This window comes from Mesoplodon bidens (genome assembly GCF_964165515.1).
Source record: "Mesoplodon bidens genome assembly, chromosome: 15".
Classification (NCBI taxonomy): Eukaryota; Metazoa; Chordata; class Mammalia; order Artiodactyla; family Ziphiidae; genus Mesoplodon; species Mesoplodon bidens.
In genome coordinates, this window is record NC_138171.1 from 45,346,723 (window position 1) to 45,366,977 (window position 20,255).

A 20,255-nucleotide genomic window follows, 5' to 3' on the forward strand; every position below is an offset into this window, starting at 1 on the left:
TTGCCATCTGATTCTGCTTCTTGCTATCATTCTGCTGGGACCTGTTGTTCGTTCCTGCTGTCCTGGAGTCTAAACTTGGCCAGTTCTGGGCACTATTTTCATTCTGTGTATCAGGTCCTAGCAACTGGCCTGGCCTCTTTCTGGGAACTAAGTCACCTTAGTCTGTGCCTGGTTTGGGTTTGGAGTCTTCTGTCTCAAACAACGGTTTGGATTCATACCTCACACTGTACACCAAAATAAACTCTTAAGCAGATCGGAGATTTACCTGTTGTCGTTGGGTGTTCTTTTTAAAGCTATAAAAGTACTTGAAGAAAGCATGGACAGAGGCTTCCCTGGTGGTCCAGTGGCTAAGATTCCGCGTTCCCAATGAAGTGTGGGGGGGTTCAATCCCTGGTCAGGGAACTAGATCCCACATGGCGCAGCTAAGAGTTCGCCTGCCGCAACTAAAGATCCCGCACGCAGCAATGGAGATCTTGTGTGCCGCAACTAAGACCCAGCGCAGCCAAATAAATAAATAAATATTTTTTTTTAAAAAAAAGACGGGCTTCCCTGGTGACGCAGTGGTTGAGAGTCCGCCTGCCGATGCAGGGGACATGGGTTCGTGCCCCAGTCCGGGAAGATCCCACATGCTGTGGAGCGCCTGGGCCCGTGAGCCATGGTTGCTGAGCCTGCGCGTCCGGAGCCTGTGCTCCGCAATGGGAGAGGCCACAACAGTGAGAGGCCCGCATACCGCAAAAAAAAAAAAAAAAAAAAGAAAGAAAGAAAGCATGGACAAATTCCTTCAAACATTGGCATGGGAGTATCTTTGGGAAGTATGGCTCAAAATCCAGAAATCATAAAGGACTGATTAATTCAAGTATAAAAAATAAATTTTAAACTTCTTGGAAAAGTAAAACCATAAGCAAAATCAAAAGAAATGACAATCTGGGGAAAATACCTGCAAGTTAGTATCACAAATAGTTTATCTCCTAATTACATAAAGAACTCCTAGAAATATAGGCAAGAGTCCAACAATTCAATAGCAAAGAGGGGCAAAGTACATAAATTGACAGTTCTCAAAAAAATTGTGATGGCACCTCTCAGTTTGGCAAAAAAATTCAGAAGTTTGACAATATATCCTACTGGCCAGTCTGCGTGGAAATAGATACTCTCTGTATAGCTTAGAGCAGTACACAACTCCTCTGGAGGGTGATTTGGCACAGTCCATCAAAAACACCATTTGACCCAGCAATTCTACTTTTGTGAATTTATTCTATGGACACTCTGGCACACTTATGTATGTAGATGCACAAGATTTTTTATTATTTAGTTATTTATTTATTTTGGCTGCGTCGGGTCTTAGTTGTGGCACACAACTTTTGTTGCAGTGCGTGCGGGCTCTTGGTTTCGGCTCGTGGGCTTCTCTCTAGTTGCGGCGCATGGGCTTAGTTGCCCCGTGGCATGTGGGATCTTAGTTCCCAGACCAGGGATCTAACCCGTGTGCCCTGTGTTGGAAGGCGGATTCTTTTTTTTTTTTTTTTTTTTTCGGTACACGGGCCTCTCACTGTTGTGGCCCCTCCCGTTGTGGAGCACAGGCTCCGGACGCGCAGGCTCAGCGGCCATGGCTCACGGGCCCAGCCGCTCCGCGGCACGTGGGATCTTCCCGGACCGGGCATGAGCCCGTGTCCCCTGCATTGGCAGGCGGACTCTCAACCACTGCGTCACCAGGGAAGCCCGGAAGGCGGATTCTTAACCACTGGACCACCAGGGAAGTCCCCAAGATTATTTTTTACAGTATTGATTTTGTTAGTAAAAGAATGGAAAACATATTATCTTGGGTCACATGCTTAACCCTGACGTGGAGTCAGTCCACCCAAACTTTAAACACTGAGAGTGGAGGAGAGGTACCTTCTGAGCAAAATTGAGGTTATCAGAAGAAGGGACAGGAAAAATATAGGAGTCCCCTGCGTTATTTATATTCTTCCAGTGTAACAAGATGGAGACAACTTCCTTCATCAGAATGTTCCAGAGCAAACACAGCTGATACGACACTTGTGGTAAGATTTCAAGATGTGTTCAGGTAACCAGAGATGGTGGCTAAACCACCTTTTAAGGATGGCAAGTTCTGTTGACGTGAGGGCCCTTTGCTCTGCTGAGCAAATGATGAGTGTGCATATGCAAATATGGGGTAGCATCCAGGGCAATGTCTCCTCTCTGTATAATAGTGAGGAGAGAAACTTGAGATTTGGAATGAAATTCCTCAGGGAGAGAAATGAACTAGACTGCCAGGCACTATGAGAGATGAGAGATGATGGGCTAAAGAAAAAATGCCAGTAGCAGTTTTGCTGATGAAGGATTGTAGAAAAAAGCAGAGTGTGAATGAAGGTTTTAGGTTGTTTGCAATGGGGTGTGTGATGTAAGTCTCCTCTTCTGTATCCTTATGAAATCTTTAGTAAAGATGGGTCCCTGTTGCTTCGGTGCACGTTTACTCTGTTGAGGATGGCACTGCCCCAGCAGCATTAGAAACGTGGGCTGTTTTTACTGGCCACAATGACTGCTGGGGGTGAGGGCATGGTCATTACTGTCACGGTGGCTAGGATCATGCTAACTGGTGAGATGTTTCTCACACACGGCCAGTCGCACCCCATTGGAAACACTGCTTTGGTGTGAGTCAATTGTTTTGGGAAATTTGAAGATGTTTTGGGTTTTGCATCCAGGTTGATGTAAGGCAAAAAGCAGAGCACACAGGAGCCAGAGGACAAAGACACAGCTGACACCTGGGTTACACCTGCATATAAGACTTTTGATTACAGGGACTTCCCTGGTGGTGCAGTGGTTAAGACTCCGCCTGCCAATACAGGGGACACAGGTTCAAGCCCTGGTCTGGGACGATCCCACATGCCGCAGAGCAACTAAGCCTGTGCGTCACAACTACTGAGCCTGCACTCTAGAGCCTGCGAGCCACAACTACGCAGCCCATGTGCCACAACTACTGAAGCCGACCACTGAAGCCCGCGTGCCTAGAGCCTGTGCTCCACAAGAGAAGCCACCTCTATGAGAAACGCAAGCACCACAACAAAGAGTAGCCCCCGCTCACCGCAACTTAGCGAAAGCCCGCGCACAGCAACAAAGACCTAACGCAGCCAAAAATAAATTAAAAAAATAAATTTATAAAAAAAGACTTTTGATTATATTGTAGCTACATCACTTAATTTCTCTTTTTATATCTTCCCTCATTACAGCCCTAGATTTATTTCCTCTTTGTTGTCTGCTTCATAATAAATTGCCCTTTTCTTTTTTAAATTAAAAAATTTTTTTTTTTTTTTTTTTTTGGCCAGAGCACCGCACAGCTTGTGGGATCTTAGTTCCCTGACCAGCAATCAAACCCATGCCATCGGCAGTGAAAGCCTGGAGTCCAAACCACTGGACCACCAGGCAATTCCCATAAGGTGTCCTTTTAATTTTCTGCATTTTACATTTTTTCCCATTAGGTCTAATCTGCATATAAAAGAGAGGTATTTTGCACTCAATTTGTATTCATTTGTCCACAGACCAGGGCTCATCTTCTCTTTTGTCAGCACCATATTTTTGGAACCATTTATGATCTTTTATTATCCTCACCATTTTCGTTAGCCATTAAAAAAGTAATTATTTATGGATTTCCTAAATTTAGATGTTGTTTGGGAAATAATTTAGGTAAAAATAACTCTTACACACGCTGTTCAGAATTGAGGTATTGCAACCTCGCAGATTTTTTTCTATTAATAATACATATGCCTTGCTTCATTCTCCCAAAGTTTGCCAGGTCAACAGAAATCCATTTCAACAGCTAACGGTGAAGGTGGAGGCGGGGGTTGGGCTTGAGCTGGAGGGTCCCTGATCTGAAGGTTGCCGGGGGGGGCTCAGTGAAGCTGTAGGAGGCCTGGGTGTGTCTTGAGGTTGGATGGTCTTGATCTTGCATGATGTGAGCTTCAGGCACTTTCTGTCTTTTAAGGACACAGTCAACAGACAATTAGCCAGGTCTCCTGTCAAGGGATTGCCCAGTGGTTGATTGGGGTTGTGGACAACTGGTTTTTCATAGTCCTACAAGAAAGGAGCTGTGATGGCTCCTTATGGGCTCCCTTAAAGGGCAGACCCTTACTATAGTGTTCTGGTTATGGATTGTTGCAGGTTCTGGGTATGTATTATTGTCTCCCAAAACCTAATGACTTAAAACAACAACTTATTATCTGTCACAGTTCTGCAGATTGACCAGGCCTAGCTGGGCGGTTCTCATTTGGGGTCTTTCATGCAGTTGTAGTCAGACAGGTGCTGGGCCTGGAGTCTTCCCAAGTCATGACTGGTCTCAACCATCCAAGATGGCCTCTTCCCTCACATGGCTGGTGCCTCCACTGGGCCAGCTGTGATGGATGAAAGCTGGTCAGGCAACACTCTCTTTCTTCCCACCATCTTTCCACGTGGCTAGCCAGAATTTCCTCACAGCATGGCATTCTTACATAATTAAACTTCTTACATGGTGGCTGACTTGCCCCAGAGGGAATATTCCATGAAACCTAGGCAAAAGCTATAAGCTTTCTAAGATCTAACTTTGGAAGTCATGCTCCCTTCCACTCCAATTCATTGGTCAGAATTGAATTCCCAGGACCAGCCCAGGTTCAAGGGCATAAGCCTGAGAATACTGACAGATATGATTCAGAGGGGGCTCATCTTTGCACACATGGTCATGTGTACCAGTCAGGAAAGGCCAGGTTATGCTGCAGTAACAAACTACCTCAAACTCTCAGTGCCTCAAAACACATAATTTATTTATTTATTGCTTGCTCTGCTGGTCTGTTGTGGGTCTGGAATGGGTTCTGTCCCACGTAGTCACTCATTTCATGGTACCACAATTTCAACATGGTGCCTCAGGGTTTACTATGGCAGGGGAGAGCAGAATGGAAGGGAATTGCCCAGGCAAGGAAATGCTCTGGCCCAGAAGTTACATGGGTCACTTCCACTCAGTTGGCATCATCCTACCCAACTGCAAGGAATAGGGACATGTAATCCTCCCCTGTACTTGGAAGAGAACAGGGGCAGATATTGCTGGACACTAGGCGTCTGTCCCCCATGATGCTGTACCCATGGATGATTCCTGTTGGATATTTCTGGTGGATGTTACAACTAGTTAAGTCTTCAGACAATATTTCTCCAATATCATATTAATGACTGTTTATTAACTGCCCTTTATTCCACAGGAGGAGGACACTTGGTAGGAGACATGTGAGTTTGGTCTTTGGGATGAGTAGGATTTTGAAAGCAAGGAAAAGGGATTAGGAAAATGTCATTCTAAAAGGATGAACAACCTAAGCATAGGCTCAGAGACATGAAAGAGGCTGCTGTTTTCCAGGAGCCATGAGGATTCTAGCTAGGTGAGAGAGAGGAGATTGAAAGGAGGACTGGAACTAGGATAGAGATAGTAATTAATAACTAAAATGATTGAAAATCTTTTAATATGCCAGACATAGTTCTAAATACTTCATGGTGCTCAGCTGGGTCTCTTCCATTTCCCCTTCTCTACCTAACCCTGGGCCCAGGAGGTTGGCCTCTATGAACTGTATCACCAGCCTCCCTTGATCTCTGGCTTCTAGTTGGATTTATGCAATGGAGAGCCCCAGCAGGAGAGAGAGGGAGGAAAGAGAGTGAGGTCAGTGTATTTATTCCACTGGCTTCCTCCCTGCAGGATCACCTTGGCTGGATGCTTCCTTCATCTGCTCTCACATGATTCTCCCTTGCTAGATTCTGGCAACCATTCCTCCTCTAGCCCCTTTAGGCCTAGGGGTACTAGTAGTCCTGCTGTTACTAGGCCTGGGGTATTGCATTATCCTTTGTAGGGTTTCCCTACAAAAACCCCTTTTGAAACACCCCTTTGTCAATTCTTCAAATCTGAATTAGAGTTTCTTGATAGAACCTGACTGACACAGGTACCTACCCGGCCAGTTAGGTACTGGTGTTGTTCCCATTTGATGGATGAGGAAACTGAGGTACAGAGAGTTTAAGTGAGTTGTTCAAGCCCACACAGCTAGTAAGAGGCAGAGTAAAGACTCAACCCAGAGACTCTGGTTACAGACTTTCAAAGACTGTCAAAGGCCTTGAATGACAGGTTAAAGAGAGTGTGCTCCCGTCACCTATAGAGGGTGCCAGACACTCACCCTTTTTTCCCTTCTTTCATTAAGTCCATATTGAGTGCTACTGTTAACACCTATGTCTTTTGAGAAACTAACATGTTTCTTCATCTGCAAAATGGGAGAATTCTCCAGGTTCTAACAGCCTGGCAGAATTGTGGTGGGGCTCAGAGAGATCTCGGCCATTGAAAGAGCTATTGTGGAGCTTGGAGGATGGAGCATGTGATCAAGGTCCAGCCAATCAGAGCATCATATTCTCCCTGGTTGCAGTGATTGGTTCAGGAGCAATCCAATGAAAGCCAATGGGATTATATTCCTGGAACATTTGTAGGAGAGGTATACTCTCTTCTCTATCAGGCTTCAACCTGGGAGAAGATAAAGCCTGGGTATGTAGGGCCCACCATGTGGACCGCCACAACCAAGGAAGCAGAACCAAGAAATGGAGAAAAACTGAGTTCTGTGACATCACTTCAGATCCAGAATCCAGCCATGTCTAAAATCCATGAGACCATTTGGATCTCTCCCAGAGACAATATAGTCCCTTTTTTCCATATGATAGTTAGAATTCCAACTCTAGAGTCCCAACTTTGTCACTTGCAGTGGAAAGAGTCTTGGCACAGTACAAGACAGCTTGGAGTGGGAAGAGGAGTTGGGGACACTGCAGCAGTCAGGTGAACTTCTATTTATCCAGCAAGACCCAACTAAAATGTTACAATTTCTGTTTAGCCTCCCAACTACTCCCCCTGCCATAGCTAGAAGGCTTGTACACACCTCTGTTATAGCACCTCTCACACTATACTGTAATTTTGGGTGGCTGTTTCCATCATGAGGCAGTGAACAATTTGCCTGAATCTTATTCATTTTGGAACTCTTAGGTTTTGCAAAAGGTCTGGCAGAAAGTTAATACTAACTCATTGAATGTTGAACAAATAACTGAATGAATGAGACCAAGGCAGTAGCAATAGGAATGGGCAGGAGGAGATGGATGGGGGCCATCCCTGCAGTGCCAACAAAAAGTAATAGCAGCCTTAAATCTTTTTTTGGAATAGACAGGCCTGAGATTAATATTAATAACAGGATGTTATTTAATTGACTTGGACAAAATCCCTGGAGTAAAATTAATAATAACTGTGATTTATTGCATGCCTTATGTGCTAGATGCTTTGTGTACATTAAATTTAATCTTCACTCTAGCCTGGCAATGGAGGTATGATGGACGTGTGGTGACTCCAACAAATCCACTTTTTTCTGGGGAATTGAAATCAGCCCAAGGGGAGGATTCTTTAAGTCAATTATAGCAATTCCGTCTTCCTCCACATGGCTAGTTCAGGGGTGGGCAGGCCTGGGTCAATTAGGACCGGTAGGATAAAGCTTGCTGCCATGAGATAGGACATGAGAAAAGGTGCTCTCTCTTGCTGGATGTGAACAGGGAATTTTGTGGCCCTGGCTGGCTCTGGCAGCCATCCTGAGGACAAGGCTGATACATGGAGGATTGCAGAGCCAAGGAAGTCCTAGAGGAATGGATCCAGGGCTCCCATCACTCCCAGCCTGAAGCTGACTTATTTCTGGTTGTCCAGTCATAGGAGTTATGCGAGGCAAAGGCATACCTCTTATTGAGGGTGAGTTGACTTTCTGTTATTTCATCCAATCACACAGTGAGAAAATTAAGACTTCTATAGTTCCTTGCTCAATATATCTCAGCTAGCGGTAAGAGCTGGGTTTCCAACTTCAAATCTGTCTCATCCTAAAGCCTTTGCTCATCTCACTAAACTGAGCCAAGAAAGGACAAGTCACTTGGCATGGATCCTGATTCATCTGTTTATCTTCTTTAAAAAATATATTATATATTTATTTGGCTGCACCCGTTCTTAGTTGTGGCACTCTCTGGAGTCTTAACCACTGGGCCACCAGGGAAGTCCCTGTTTATCTTCTGAGATGGCTTCTCTTGTACATGCAGTTTATGCTGCCTAGGAGATTCTATGTCCCCTCTCTTTGCCTAGCAAACTACAACATGTCATCCAGGCCACAGCTAAATAAAAGTCACTTCCTGACTGCCTCTGCATCCCAACCCCCAAGATTAGCTTAGATCCCTTGGCTATTAACTCTCAAGTGGTTTGTATTTTACTTTAATGCTCTTATCACAATTGTAAGTGATGACTTATTATTATTTTTTAAATTAATTAATCAATTTTATTTATTTATTTTTGGCTGTGTTGGGTCTTCCTTGCTGCGTGCGTTCTTTCTCTAGTTGCAGAGAGCGGGGGCTACTCTTCGTTGCGGTGCGTGGGCTTCTCATTGCGGTGGCTTCTCTTGTTGCGGAGCATGCGCTCTAGGCACGTGGGCTTCCGTAGTTGTGGCTCGCGGGCTGTAGAGTGCAGGCGCAGTAGTTGTGGCGCCCGGGCTTCGTTGCTCCGCGGCATGTGGGAACTTCCTGGACCGGGGCTTGAACCCTTGTCCCCTGCATTGGCAGGCGGATCCTTAACTGCTGCGCCACTAGGGAAGCCCGACTTATTTTGTAATACTTTTAAAATAATTTGTTTCTCTATTCCATAAGGGCCCACGTGTGTCTGTTTTGCTCAGCACTGAATCCTTGGAACAGTGGTTGTCACTTAGTGGCAACAATATTTGATGAAAGAATAAACGAAAGCGGTTGCTTTCTGTAGCCATGAGTTATATCAGCAGTTCTCCAAGGGTGATCCTGCAGCATAAGCATCACCTGGGAACTTGTTAGAAATGTAAATCATGAGCTTCTACTGTTTAGAAGCCCTAGGAGTGGGGAACGGCAATCAGTGTTTTAACAGGCCCTCCAGGTGATTCTGGTTCATGCTGGAGTTTGAAAGCCACTATACAGATTTGCTATCCAGCTTATGCACACTAGCAGCACCTCTGCTGCCTGGGATTGTTTCTTGCTTCCATTTCTTAAGCTCAGCACTTTCACAAGTAAAGTGGTTGGAGGAAAGGAACAGGAACCCAATACATCTTTACCCTCTGAGATCCTCTGCAGTTGCTGTTCCTTCGACTTTTTTTTTTTTTTTTTGCGGTACGTGGGCCTCTCACTGTTGTGGCCTCTCCCGTTGCGGAGCACAGGCTCCGGACGCGCAGGCTCAGCGGCCATGGCTCACAGGCCCAGTCGCTCCGCGGCATGTGGGATCTTCCTGGACCGGCGCACGAACCCGTGTCCCCTGCATTGACAGGCGGACTCTCAACCACTGCGCCACCAGGGAAGCCCTCCTTCGACTTTGATCACACTTCCCGCTACTGACTTTATCCTTCAGGCCTCAGTTTACATTTCCATCCCTCCCTTCCATTTTCTATCTTGGGACCCTGCGTGTTTGTTGCGTTCATTTCACTCACAGCACTCCTCGTTTCTTACAATTAATTTATTCACTTGCTCTCTACTTGCTTCTTATCTGCCTCCTGAGGGCAGAGACTACAGTAGTCTTGTTTACTACACTAGTCCTAGCACCCACAGCGGCGCCAGGTCCATGGCAGGGCTAAAATGTGTGGGCTGAATGGATGTAAGTTCCACAAGGGTAGAGGCTGCGTGCCGCCGACTCCTAGCCGGTACTGGGCACGCAGAAGGCGCTCCATGAAGATATGGGGAATGAATGAGCGCAGGAAACGAAAGAGAAATCGCCACTTTACCAAGGTGGCAGGTCCGGTGCCCTTTACCAACATGGCCGCCGGCCCGCGTGGACTGGCGGAGGGCGCCGGGCGTGGGGCGGGGCCGAATAGGGGCGGGGCCAGAGGGAGCCGTCAGGTGCGGCCCCGCCCCGCGCCCCCCCGGCCTCCGCCCGCTCGATTCCGGATTGGTCCGGTTCCAGCGCCGCAGCCCGGCGGCCGCGCCGTGGGGCCGCGCCGGGCACTCGCCACTTCCGGCGCGTTGGGGCTGTTGGTTGGGGGTGGCCGCGCGGCGCGAGCGGGCAGCTCTGGAGCGGGCGTGCGCAGGGATGCTCCGGTGGGCGGCGGCGGCGGCCGTGTGGGCTGAGGCGGCAAGGATAGCTCGGGCCCTCGGGCCTTTCCCCTGAGCCGGCCGCTCGGGCTGCGCCGCCGAGGCTCCTTCAGCCTCCGCCCCTTCAGCCTCGGGGTCGGGCCCACCGCCACTTCTGAACGCGGGGGCCGGGGAGCCCCTGCCTGGGCCCGGAGCCTCCCATTGGGGGTCGGGCCCGGGCGGGGGGCCCCGAGCCGCTGCTCTCCTCGCCGGCCTCCGAGCCCCATTTCCTGCTTTTTCAGTTTCCTTGCGGAGGCGCGGGTGGGTCTGGATGAATTGTTCCGGGGGTCCCCGATGAGGCGGGCCGGGGGGCCGCGCTCTTTATAGAGGGTCCCCGCGGGGCCCGGGTGGGGAGGCCGTTGTCTTTGCATGGGTGGGGGACTTCCCGAGCCTGCCGGGACCATGACCTGAACTGTGCGAGCGGGACGTGTCCGAAGCCCGAGAGCTAGCTCACCTGAGCCGCCCTCTCCCCCGGCCAGCATGGTAAGTGGGGTCGGAGCACCTTTTCTCCCGGGTGCCGGGTCTGAGCGGTGGGAGCGGGCCCGGGACTGCTGAGCCATCGCTTCTCCCCGGGGCGGGGAGAGGCGCGTGCCGAGCCCGACACTGACACATGCGTGCAGGGTTTGCAGCCGGGCTCTGAGCTCCCATCCCCCCTCCCCCTCGGGATCGCTTAGAACTGGGAGGGACCTGGACGCGGAGCGGACACAACCCTTGCATCTGGTGTTTGCCTCTCTTACATTGTAGCAGCTCATCATGATGGTAGCTATGATTGATTTATTGAGGGCTTACTGTGTGCCAGGCGCTGTGCTAAAGTGATTTGACATGTGTTATTTAATTAGCACACCAGCCCTGTGTTCTGAAGTGGGGACACTGAGGCACAGAGCAGCTAATTACCCAGCTCAAGGTCACTCTTAAGTAACAGTGGCAAGATTTGAACCCAGGCAGTCTTGATTTCAGAACTCCTATTTGATAGAACACACTTCACAGAGCTGGAGGAGGTCTTGCTGTAGGTTTATATACGGGGCAGCTGAGAGGGTTTGTGGTTTTCAGAGGTCACTTGCCTAGATCATAGGAACTAGGAATCAAAGTCAGGAACTGTCCTATTCTTTTGACACCCGTTCTGCCTTTCTTTCTGCTGCATGCTCTGGCCTTTTTCCTGGTAGTGCCTGGAGAGCTCTTCATCTTTCTAGATCTAGTTCAGAAGCCACTTCTGAAGATAACATTCCACATTTTCCAGACCCAAAGGCACTGTCAGTACTCCCTTAGGTTTGTGCAGTCACATGTTTTTAAGCATTTGTCTTATTGTAATTGTCTATTGCAGTAGACTCAGTTCTCTCAAAGATGAAATTGTCTGAACTTTTATCTACCCCAGCTTTTGGAACATAGTAAGCCCACTGGGGGTGGTTGCCTGGCCTGTGTTTGACCACTTCCAGTTACAGAAGTGTTCTTAAGGTTGCCCATTTTACATCTTCCACACTAGTGGTTTAGTAGAGAAGGGGATGCAGTGACATCCGTAATATAGCTGGTCAGGCCAGTGGGGTTTTCAGAAGTTTCAAAGGACCTGTGGGTTATATGTTAGGTTCTGGGCGGAGAAAGAAGACCTAAGGCGTAGCCCTTGCCTTCGTGGGGCTTACAACCAGTCAGATAAAATGCACCATTAATGCCAAGCAGCACTGTATAATAGATACTGTATGTAGGATAATGGCAGATCAGTTAAGCTCTCTGAGTCCCAGTTTCCTCAGCTATACAATGTGGAGACAGGGATTTTCTAATGAATAATCTAAAGGTATGAGGTATAATATTTAGTGAATGATGAAAGTAGTATTCAGTAATCCTTCATTGATTCTTTCAATGAATTTTTTTTAAATGGTGGTAAAATATACATAACATAATATTTACCATTTTAACCATTTTTAAGTGTATAGTTCAGTAGCATTAAGTACATTCACATTGTGTGCGTCCATCCCCAGAACTATTTTCATCTTGTAAGACTGAAACTGTACCCATTAAACAGTAATTCTCGGGCTTCCCTGGTGGCGCAGTGGTTGGGGGTCCGCCTGCTGATGCGGGGGACACGGGTTCGTGCCCCTGTCCGGGAGGATCCCACATGCCGTGGAGCGGCTGTGTCCGTGAGCCGTGGCTGCTGAGCCTGCGCGTCCGGAGCCTGTGCTCCGCAACGGGAGAGGCCACGGCAGTGAGAGGCCCGTGTACCGAAAAAGTAAAAACAAACAAACAAACAAAAACCAGTAACTCTCATTCCCTTCCTTGTCCCCTAGTGACCACTATTCTACTTTCTGTCTCTATGAATTTAACTACTCTAGGTCTCTCATATAAATGGAATTGTACAGTTTTTGTCTTTTTATGACTGGCTTATTTCACTTAGCGTAATGTCCGCGAGGTTCATCCGTGTTGTAGCATCTGTCAGGATTTCCTTCCTTTTTAAGACTGAATAATATTCCATTGTGTGTGTAGACCACATTTTGTTTATCCGATCATCTGTTGATGGACACTTGGATTACTTCCACCTTTTGGCTGTTGTGAGTAATGCTGCTGTGAACATGGGTGTACAAATCTTCTAATGAATTTTAAGTAGCCACTGTATTAGAGGCTCTAGCGAATGTCAGGTAAACAAGACAGACACGTACCTCCCCTCGGGTAGCTGGCAACATTGCTTTAGAACCTTTGGACAGAATTTTATTGTTTATTGACTTAAGCTGGCCAAGCACTCTTGTATTCAGGTTTCATTTTAATTGGCAGTCAGGAGAGCGTTATGAAAATGACCACCTTTGAGCAATTAATTGTGAAGTAGTAGTACTTGACTTCACAATTACCATTTACAATGTTTAAGTTTTGAGTCAAGTTTTCTGTAACCTACCCCTCACTTATTTTAGCACACAGTGGGTGACCACAGCGGATTTGAGGTGAATAGGACTGTCAAATTACATCCTTTTTGCAGTACTCACACCAGGGGTTCATCTCCTGTAGGTGTTCCAGGTTCAGGGGTGTGGATGGGGCAGGCCTTGTCCCTGGATGCAAGGAAGCCATTGCCTGATTTGTGTCTTCCCGGAGGAGGGTCTTTTGCCTGGGATCACAGTTCTTTATTCCAGGAACTTTTTTCCATTTCTTACTGACTTAACATTTTTACTTTAAAGAGCGTTTAAAGAGTTGGCAAGTAAGTTTGGGCCTTTGTAATATCTTCTTTTTAAAACTTCAACTCGCTAATAAGATGAAAATGGTGTAATATGATAGAACTACCATTTATTAAGTATCTATACTAAGCTAGCTGTTTTTCATTTATTTGGTTTTTCTTTCAGTCACTCAGTATCAGTTAAGCACACCAACACTGGTAGGTTGGTTACCTTATTGCCATTACTACCAGAGGAGGAGGTGAACAGGCCTGGTGTAGGTACCTGTTTAACAAGCGGTGGAGCTGGCATTGGGTCCAAGGTGCTCTTCTCCAAAGCCTGTGCTCCTTGAGGTACAGGTGCTTCCTCATGTGGAAGTTGGTTGGGAATGTCATCCAACTATATTTTATTTGGTTCTGAGTAGTGATGAGGGCTGGGGAGCATGGGAATTTCCTTTAAACTGTCCCTCTAGGAGGAGGGATTTTGACCTGCAAATTTAGAACTAGTTAAAAAAGATTTGTAGTTGCAGTCCAGAATTCCTAGAACAGTTAAACTATGACTACATTTGATTAAATCATCATTTTGGGTTGAATTCCCATGAGTTCTCAAGTGATGTAACATCTTAGAGGTTCCCACTACTTCTCTGAAAAATTGCTACTTAATATCAAATGAGCTTTGCTTATTATGGAAATTTTGTGTAAATTGAACCCTTACTTAAATTAGCATTTTTTTTCTTTTTTAGTTTCTTAGAAGATTTCTTTGGTTACAAAGTCTTCTCATTTTTGAACTCTATATTTTTATTATGTTTGGCAGTGCCGCGAGGCATGTGGGCTCTTAGTTCCCCACCAGGGATCGAACCTGTGCCCCTTGCAGTGGAAGTGCTGAGTCTTGACCACTGGACCAGCAGGGAAGTCCGCCTTCTCATTTTGCTTTTTAATTATTTTATTTTTGGCTGTGTTGGGTCTTCGTTGCTGCGCATGGGCTTTCTCTATTTGCGGCGACCAGGGGCAACTCTTCTTTGCGGTGCGCGGGCTTCTCATTGCCGCGGCTTCTCTTGTTGGGGAGCACGGGCTCTAGGTGCGCGGCCCTCAGTAGTTGTGGCTCACGGGCTCCAGAGCGTGGGCTCCAGAGCGCGAGCTCCAGAGCGCGGGCTCAGTAGTTGTGGCGCATGGGCTTAGTTGCTCCGTGATATGTTGGGATCTTCCTGGACCAAGGCTCAAACCCGTGTCCCCTGCATTGGCAGGCGGATTCTTAACCACTGCGCCACCAGGGAAGTTCTTATTTCCCATTTTATAGATGAGAACATTCAAGGCCCAGAATGGTTAGGCAGCTTCTCAAGCTCACACTGCAATCAAGTGGCGGAACTGGCATTCAGAGCCAGGCAGTCTGGCTCAAGAGTCAGTGCTCTCAACTGTTACACTTTCACCCCAGGAGGGATAATATTGTCCCTGCCCTCTAGAAGTCAGTTTAGTGAGGAAATGGGACATATATTCTGGTAATTATGAGAGGCTGTGGTAAGGGTGACCATAGTAGAAGAATGCATTGATACAAAGGTGGCATACCTGAGGACAGGGAACAGGGAAGATTTCCCAGGAGGAATATTTGAGTCTTGAAGGGTTAGGAAGAGTTTGACAGTTGGACACGGAAAAAAAGGGCCTTCTAATTGAAAGTTTGCAGATAGTTACAAAGAGTAGATATGTATTAATAAAGATAATAGAAAGTAATAGGTGTCAGGGGTGGAGGTGAAAGAAGAAATTAACATTTGTTGAGTGCTTAGGACTTTGTAGGTCTTTATGTGCATTTATACGCACAGTACACGAACATGCTATTTTTTCTCATCGTGAATACCTTTATTCCTACTTTCCTGGCCAGCTGCTGCCCCATTTCCTTGTTCCTCTTTGCAACAAAACTCCAGGAAGGAGTGGTCTTTGATTCCTCACCTTCCATTCTCTCCCAAGCTCACTTGTCAAGGTCCCACCCGCTGCTGTTGAACACAGGGGTTAGTTCTCATCTTAGTCAATCTGTCCGTAGCATTGGACATGTTGAATACTCCCCTTAAAGTCTTTCTTCACCTGGTCTCCAGGACACTAAAATGTGCTTTTAGTTTTCCGCCATCTTACTGGATATTTCTTCCTCATCGCACTGATCTTTGAATAGCTGGAGTGCTCTAGGCCTCAGACCTAGTTAGCTCCCAGGCCAGACCTCCCCCCTGAGCCGCAGTTCTCATGTATCCAGCTGCCTACTTGACATGCAAGCTTGTTTGTCAGGCATGTCAAATGTAACCTGTCTAAAACCCAACTCCCGACTTTCCCCTTAATTCTTTTCTACCCACAGTCTTCTCTTTCTCAGTTGGGGGCAGCTCCATCCTTCTAGTTGCTTGTGGCAAAAACTTGGAGTCATCCTTGACCTTTCTTTCTCTCATATCCCACATCTGGTCCGTATCAGGAAGGCTGATTGTTTTCTCCCTTCGAAATGTAGCCAGGATTTTATCACTTCTTGTTCCCTCCACTGCTGTCTCTCTAGTTTAGGCCTTCATCATCTCTTGCCTGAATTACTGCAGTTGCCTCCTAACTGTTCTCCTAGCTTCTGACCTTGTCCCATGATAGACTGTTTTAACACAGTAGCCTCAGTGATCCTTTGAAAAATCGAAGGCAGATCATGTCTTTGTTTTGTTCCCGTGGCTCCTCATCTCACTTAGAGCGAAGGCCACAGTGGCCCACTTGCGCCTCCATGGCCTACTGTGCCCTCCATATTCTGGCCCATGGTTACACTCTGAGCCCATCTCCTGCTACTCTCCCCTTGGCTCACTCTGTTTCAACTCCCCTGGCCTCCTTGCTGTCCTTCAGATGCTCCAGGTGTGTGCCTGCCTCAGGGCTTTGGCCTGGCTGTTGCTTCTGCTTGGACTGCACTTTCCCCTAGATGTCTATATGACCAGCGTGACCTCCTTCAGGCCTTCTCTAGAGTCATGTTCCCGGTGAGGCCAGTCCTTACCACCCTATTTAAAATTGTAATCCCATCTCAGAACTCCCAGTCCTTCACATCCTGCTTTACTTTTTGTAGCATTTACACTTTTAAACATTTTACATGGTTAATGTTATTTATGAAATCTATTTTTTGTTATCTCTTTGTGCTAAAATATTAACTCCCTAAAGCTTTGCTCTGTTCACTGATGTATCCCGAGAGTCTAGAACAATTGCTGGCATAGTAGACAGTTACATTGTAGTTAGGAATGCTGTGGAGGTCTTGGGTGTTCAAGACCTTTAGAGAAAGGGAGTAAATAGAACTTGCACAGAGGGGGTATTTCAGAAGAGGAGAAGGGTGCAACTAAATGTGTAGTGTTAAGAAAGGATCTATAATAGACTGGTTTGGCAATGGTGGAGATTTTTGTGAAGAAGTGGTTGGGGAGAAAGTTTATAAAAGCAGTTAAGGGCTGGGTTATGAAGGGCCTCCAGTACTACTCAAGGGAGTTTGGCTTTGTTTTTTGGCTGATTTTTCCTTAAAGGAACATTAATCCATCTACTGTGTGTAGGTTAGATTGGTGTGGGAAACCAGATACGACACCATGCCTGGGTGGATGTGATAAAGGCCTGTTCTTAGATTTGGAGTTAGGTGTGGAGAGGAAGACTTGACCAAGAGAGTCAGCACTTAAAACTGACTGATTCCAGATTCAAGGGATGAAGAAAAGGGAGGAGCTCAAGCTGATTTTGGAAGCCTCTAAACTGGTGATTGGGAATAGTAGGAAATTTTAATTAATTGGTGGTTGGATTTGGTAGGAATGGAAGAGATGACAGGTAAAGAAACTGACAGGGAGATGACAGGAGACAGTCCATGTGCCGATAAAATAAGGGATTTGGCTCTGTAGGTAGGGAGGCAGATGCTGCTGTGTTGAGATGAAGGTAATTGGCATTGGGCAGGACAAGGATCTTGACAACTTTTAGGTAGTTGGATTGTTGACATATATGTCCAAGTCAAGGGAGACGTGACTGTACCGGCTGGGGTGAAGAGGGAGGGAATTCCTGAATGTGTAGCTGTTACTTTCTGCTTCTTTTTCATCCTCCCTTTTCCTCTCCACCAGTGGTTTGTTGTGCAACCCACTGCAGACTGATTGTTTGTCTTCACTACTTTTCAAGATCACCAGTGACCACTGTGTGCTGACTCCAGTATATACAGTCATCCTTTGGTATCCACGGGGGCTTGGTTCCAGGATCCCCTGCATATACCAAAACCTACGGATGCTCAAGTTCCTTACATAAGTTGGCGTAGTACAGTGAATGCATAAATAGCCTCTTTTCAGTCCTTATGCCATCTTTTGGCTGTTGGCAAACACTGGTCACTTTTTTTTCCCCCCGAAACACTTTTTCTTGGTTCCCTTGGCTTCCATGATATAACTCTTGTTTCAGTCTCCCTTGATCTTCTTTCTTATGGCTTCAGCTGTGGCCTGTGTACCAATGAGAACTCAACCACCCTCTCCAGCCTTGGATATCCACCGGAGTGTCCTGTAGACATCAAATTAAACATGACTAAACCAAATCCATCATCTTCCCCTTAGGTTAGCGCCTCCTCCCCCATGCCCTAGTTCTCTTAATGATCTTATTCACTGGACACTCAAGTGATAAACCTGAGTCATCTTTAACATCCTCTTTGCCATCAGTCCTCCACTTGTAGACCTGTTGATGCTGCAGCTAACTTATTTGTGTCCTGACCTTGGCCTTTCCCTCCATTCCCTCCATTTTGGTCAGGCCATTGTCATCTCTTGCTTTCATGGGTGGTGTCTTGACAGCTTCCAGGTTCTTCCTCCACCAGTCCATCTTCTTTCTGTATTCCTGCCAGAGCTACCTCATGGAACTCAGATGTGGTCACGTCGCTTGACCCCAAATTATTTTGAGCAGAGGGTCCCCAGTGTTGTCAGAGACCAAGTTTTTATCACGGCAGAGTAGTGGAAAGCACATGGGTCCTGGATTTTCACAATTTCTCTTTTACTCCTCTCAGTAAGAAGAAGATGATTTATTAAATGCTTAAAGTGATTCATTCGAAATATCATTTCAAGACTTCTCAAGTTATATCTTGTTCTCTAGCCACAGCAAGCCACTTGTCATTCCCAGAACACCGAGTACGCTTTCGTACGTCTCTGCCTTTGTTCAGTGCTGTTCCTTCTGCTTGAATGTCCTTTTCTTCTTTTTGAGGCCTTACCTACCATGAACGTGACCTCTTTGAGGCTTTCCAGCCACTGGTTTAACATTTCTCATCTTTGATTATAGTTAGGTGTTCTTTTTTTTTGCTTTTATTATTTTGATTTATTTGTTTTTATTATATAAGAATTACAAGGCTACATTCTTGTAGTAAGTGTCAAATAACTCAGAAGTTTGAAGAGCAAAATGTGAACCTCCTCCATCCTTTCCTTGGCTTCCTCTCCTTTCCTCCCCCTCCAAGCCTGGGAGTGGAGAGGATTAGTTCTTTCTCTTTATGAGCCCATATCAGAATGAATCTCAGTCTTCTTTACATTTCCAGTGCCCCGTAGGCATTCAACAGATATTTAGGTAATTGAAAGGGTCAGGTGTGATGGGAATTCCCTGGTGGTCCAGTGGTTAGGACGCTGTGTTTGCTGCCAAGGACCTGGGTTCGATCCCTGGTCGGGGAACTAAGATCCCACAAGCTGTGCGATGTGCCCCGCCCCCCCAAAAAAGAGGTGCGAAAACAAATCCAAGAAGGTCAAGGTAGGCCCTTGAGGTTAGTAAATGATAGTAGCAGCATTTAGAGAGTATAGTAAGCTTGAAATAGAGTATGAATATAGTAAAAACCCTGTTTTTCCAAAAGCCATGCAGCCAGCAAGCTCAGATAGCAGCATTTTTGCCCTGGGCAGGTGGAGGTGGGGAGCAGGTAAGCAAGAGGAGTTGTTAGAACAAATGCTGTGCAGATGGTACACTTCCTGTGAGGCTCCAAAAACTGATTGCTTCTGGGAGGACTGCTGGGGAACAAGTGGGAGTAGGGGTGGGGTGAGGTGAGAGCTGTGGATGTACCTGAGGAAACCCACAAGGCAGAGAGAAGTGAGGGAGGTGAAAGAGGCTAATGGGAAGGGAAGGAAGCTGGGGCTCAGAGGGAGAAAAAAGGTCTGTGAGTGTTTCATAATTACACTCTGTGTTAGCCGTTGTTTAGGGGCCCTCATGTATACTACGGGCGGTACCTCATTTCATTTTACAGCCACCCTGCAAGGTAGGCATTACTGTCTGTTCCCATTTTACAGTTGAGGAAGATGAGGACCCCGAGGCTCAGGGAGGGTAATATAAGTAGCTTGTTTAAAGTTACATAGCAAGTTGATAGAGATGGGATGCTGACCCAAGATTCTAAACGCACAGCCCATGTTTTTTCTGTAGCACTAGGTTTCTTCTTAAGCCTATGCACATTTACATAGGTATATTTACTTCAGATGTAACCCAAGTGAGTATATTGTCCCAGGAAAAACAGTACATCTAGCCATCTAGCCTTAAAACTTGCATAATTTACCTTTCATAACAGAAAGGGCAAGATGGTAAAAGTTTGCTGATGACAAACGTTACTTGAAATGTAGCCCAACTGGGTATATTGTCCCAGGAAAAACAGTACATTTAGTCATCTAACCTTAAAACCTGCATAATTTACACCTGGTAATGGAAAGGGCAAGATGGTAAAAGTTCACTGATAACAAATGAGAAAATATATATTTCTGCATATGCTTTAATGTGATAGAATAGAAAAAATGTGACTCGAGGGCAAAGTGGTAGCTGGAGCACATTACAGGACAAAAGAGAGGAAGGTTGCTTGGCTTCTTTATGTATTTCAGTTCAGTTAAGCCCATTAGGCTTAGCATACGCAGTAGTTAATTTACATCAGAGCAGTCTGCTGCTGTTTTATATGAAGGTTATAATGAAAAATATCTCTGATCTCAGACTCCTTGAAAAGGTAAAGGTATTTTATGAGTTAAATGCAGTTGGTGGGGGGAAGTCATTAGTTTTTAAATTGGCT

General features: G+C 46.3%; 1 protein-coding gene across 2 annotated transcripts in view; it reads left to right on the top strand.

Annotated features, from left to right (window-relative positions):
- The first annotated feature begins 10,416 nt into the window (after positions 1 to 10,416).
- The window catches only part of XPO6 (exportin 6), a 109,008-nt gene continuing 99,169 nt past the window's right edge, over positions 10,417 to 20,255 (top strand). The window contains exon 1 of one of the 2 annotated variants that reach the window (XM_081256998.1): positions 10,417 to 10,614. In XM_081256998.1, coding sequence (XP_081113124.1) covers positions 10,612 to 10,614 — 3 coding nt within the window. In that variant the 5' untranslated portion in view covers positions 10,417 to 10,611. The remainder of the gene's footprint in view (positions 10,615 to 20,255) is intronic. The other variant, XM_081256997.1, reaches the window with a different exon arrangement.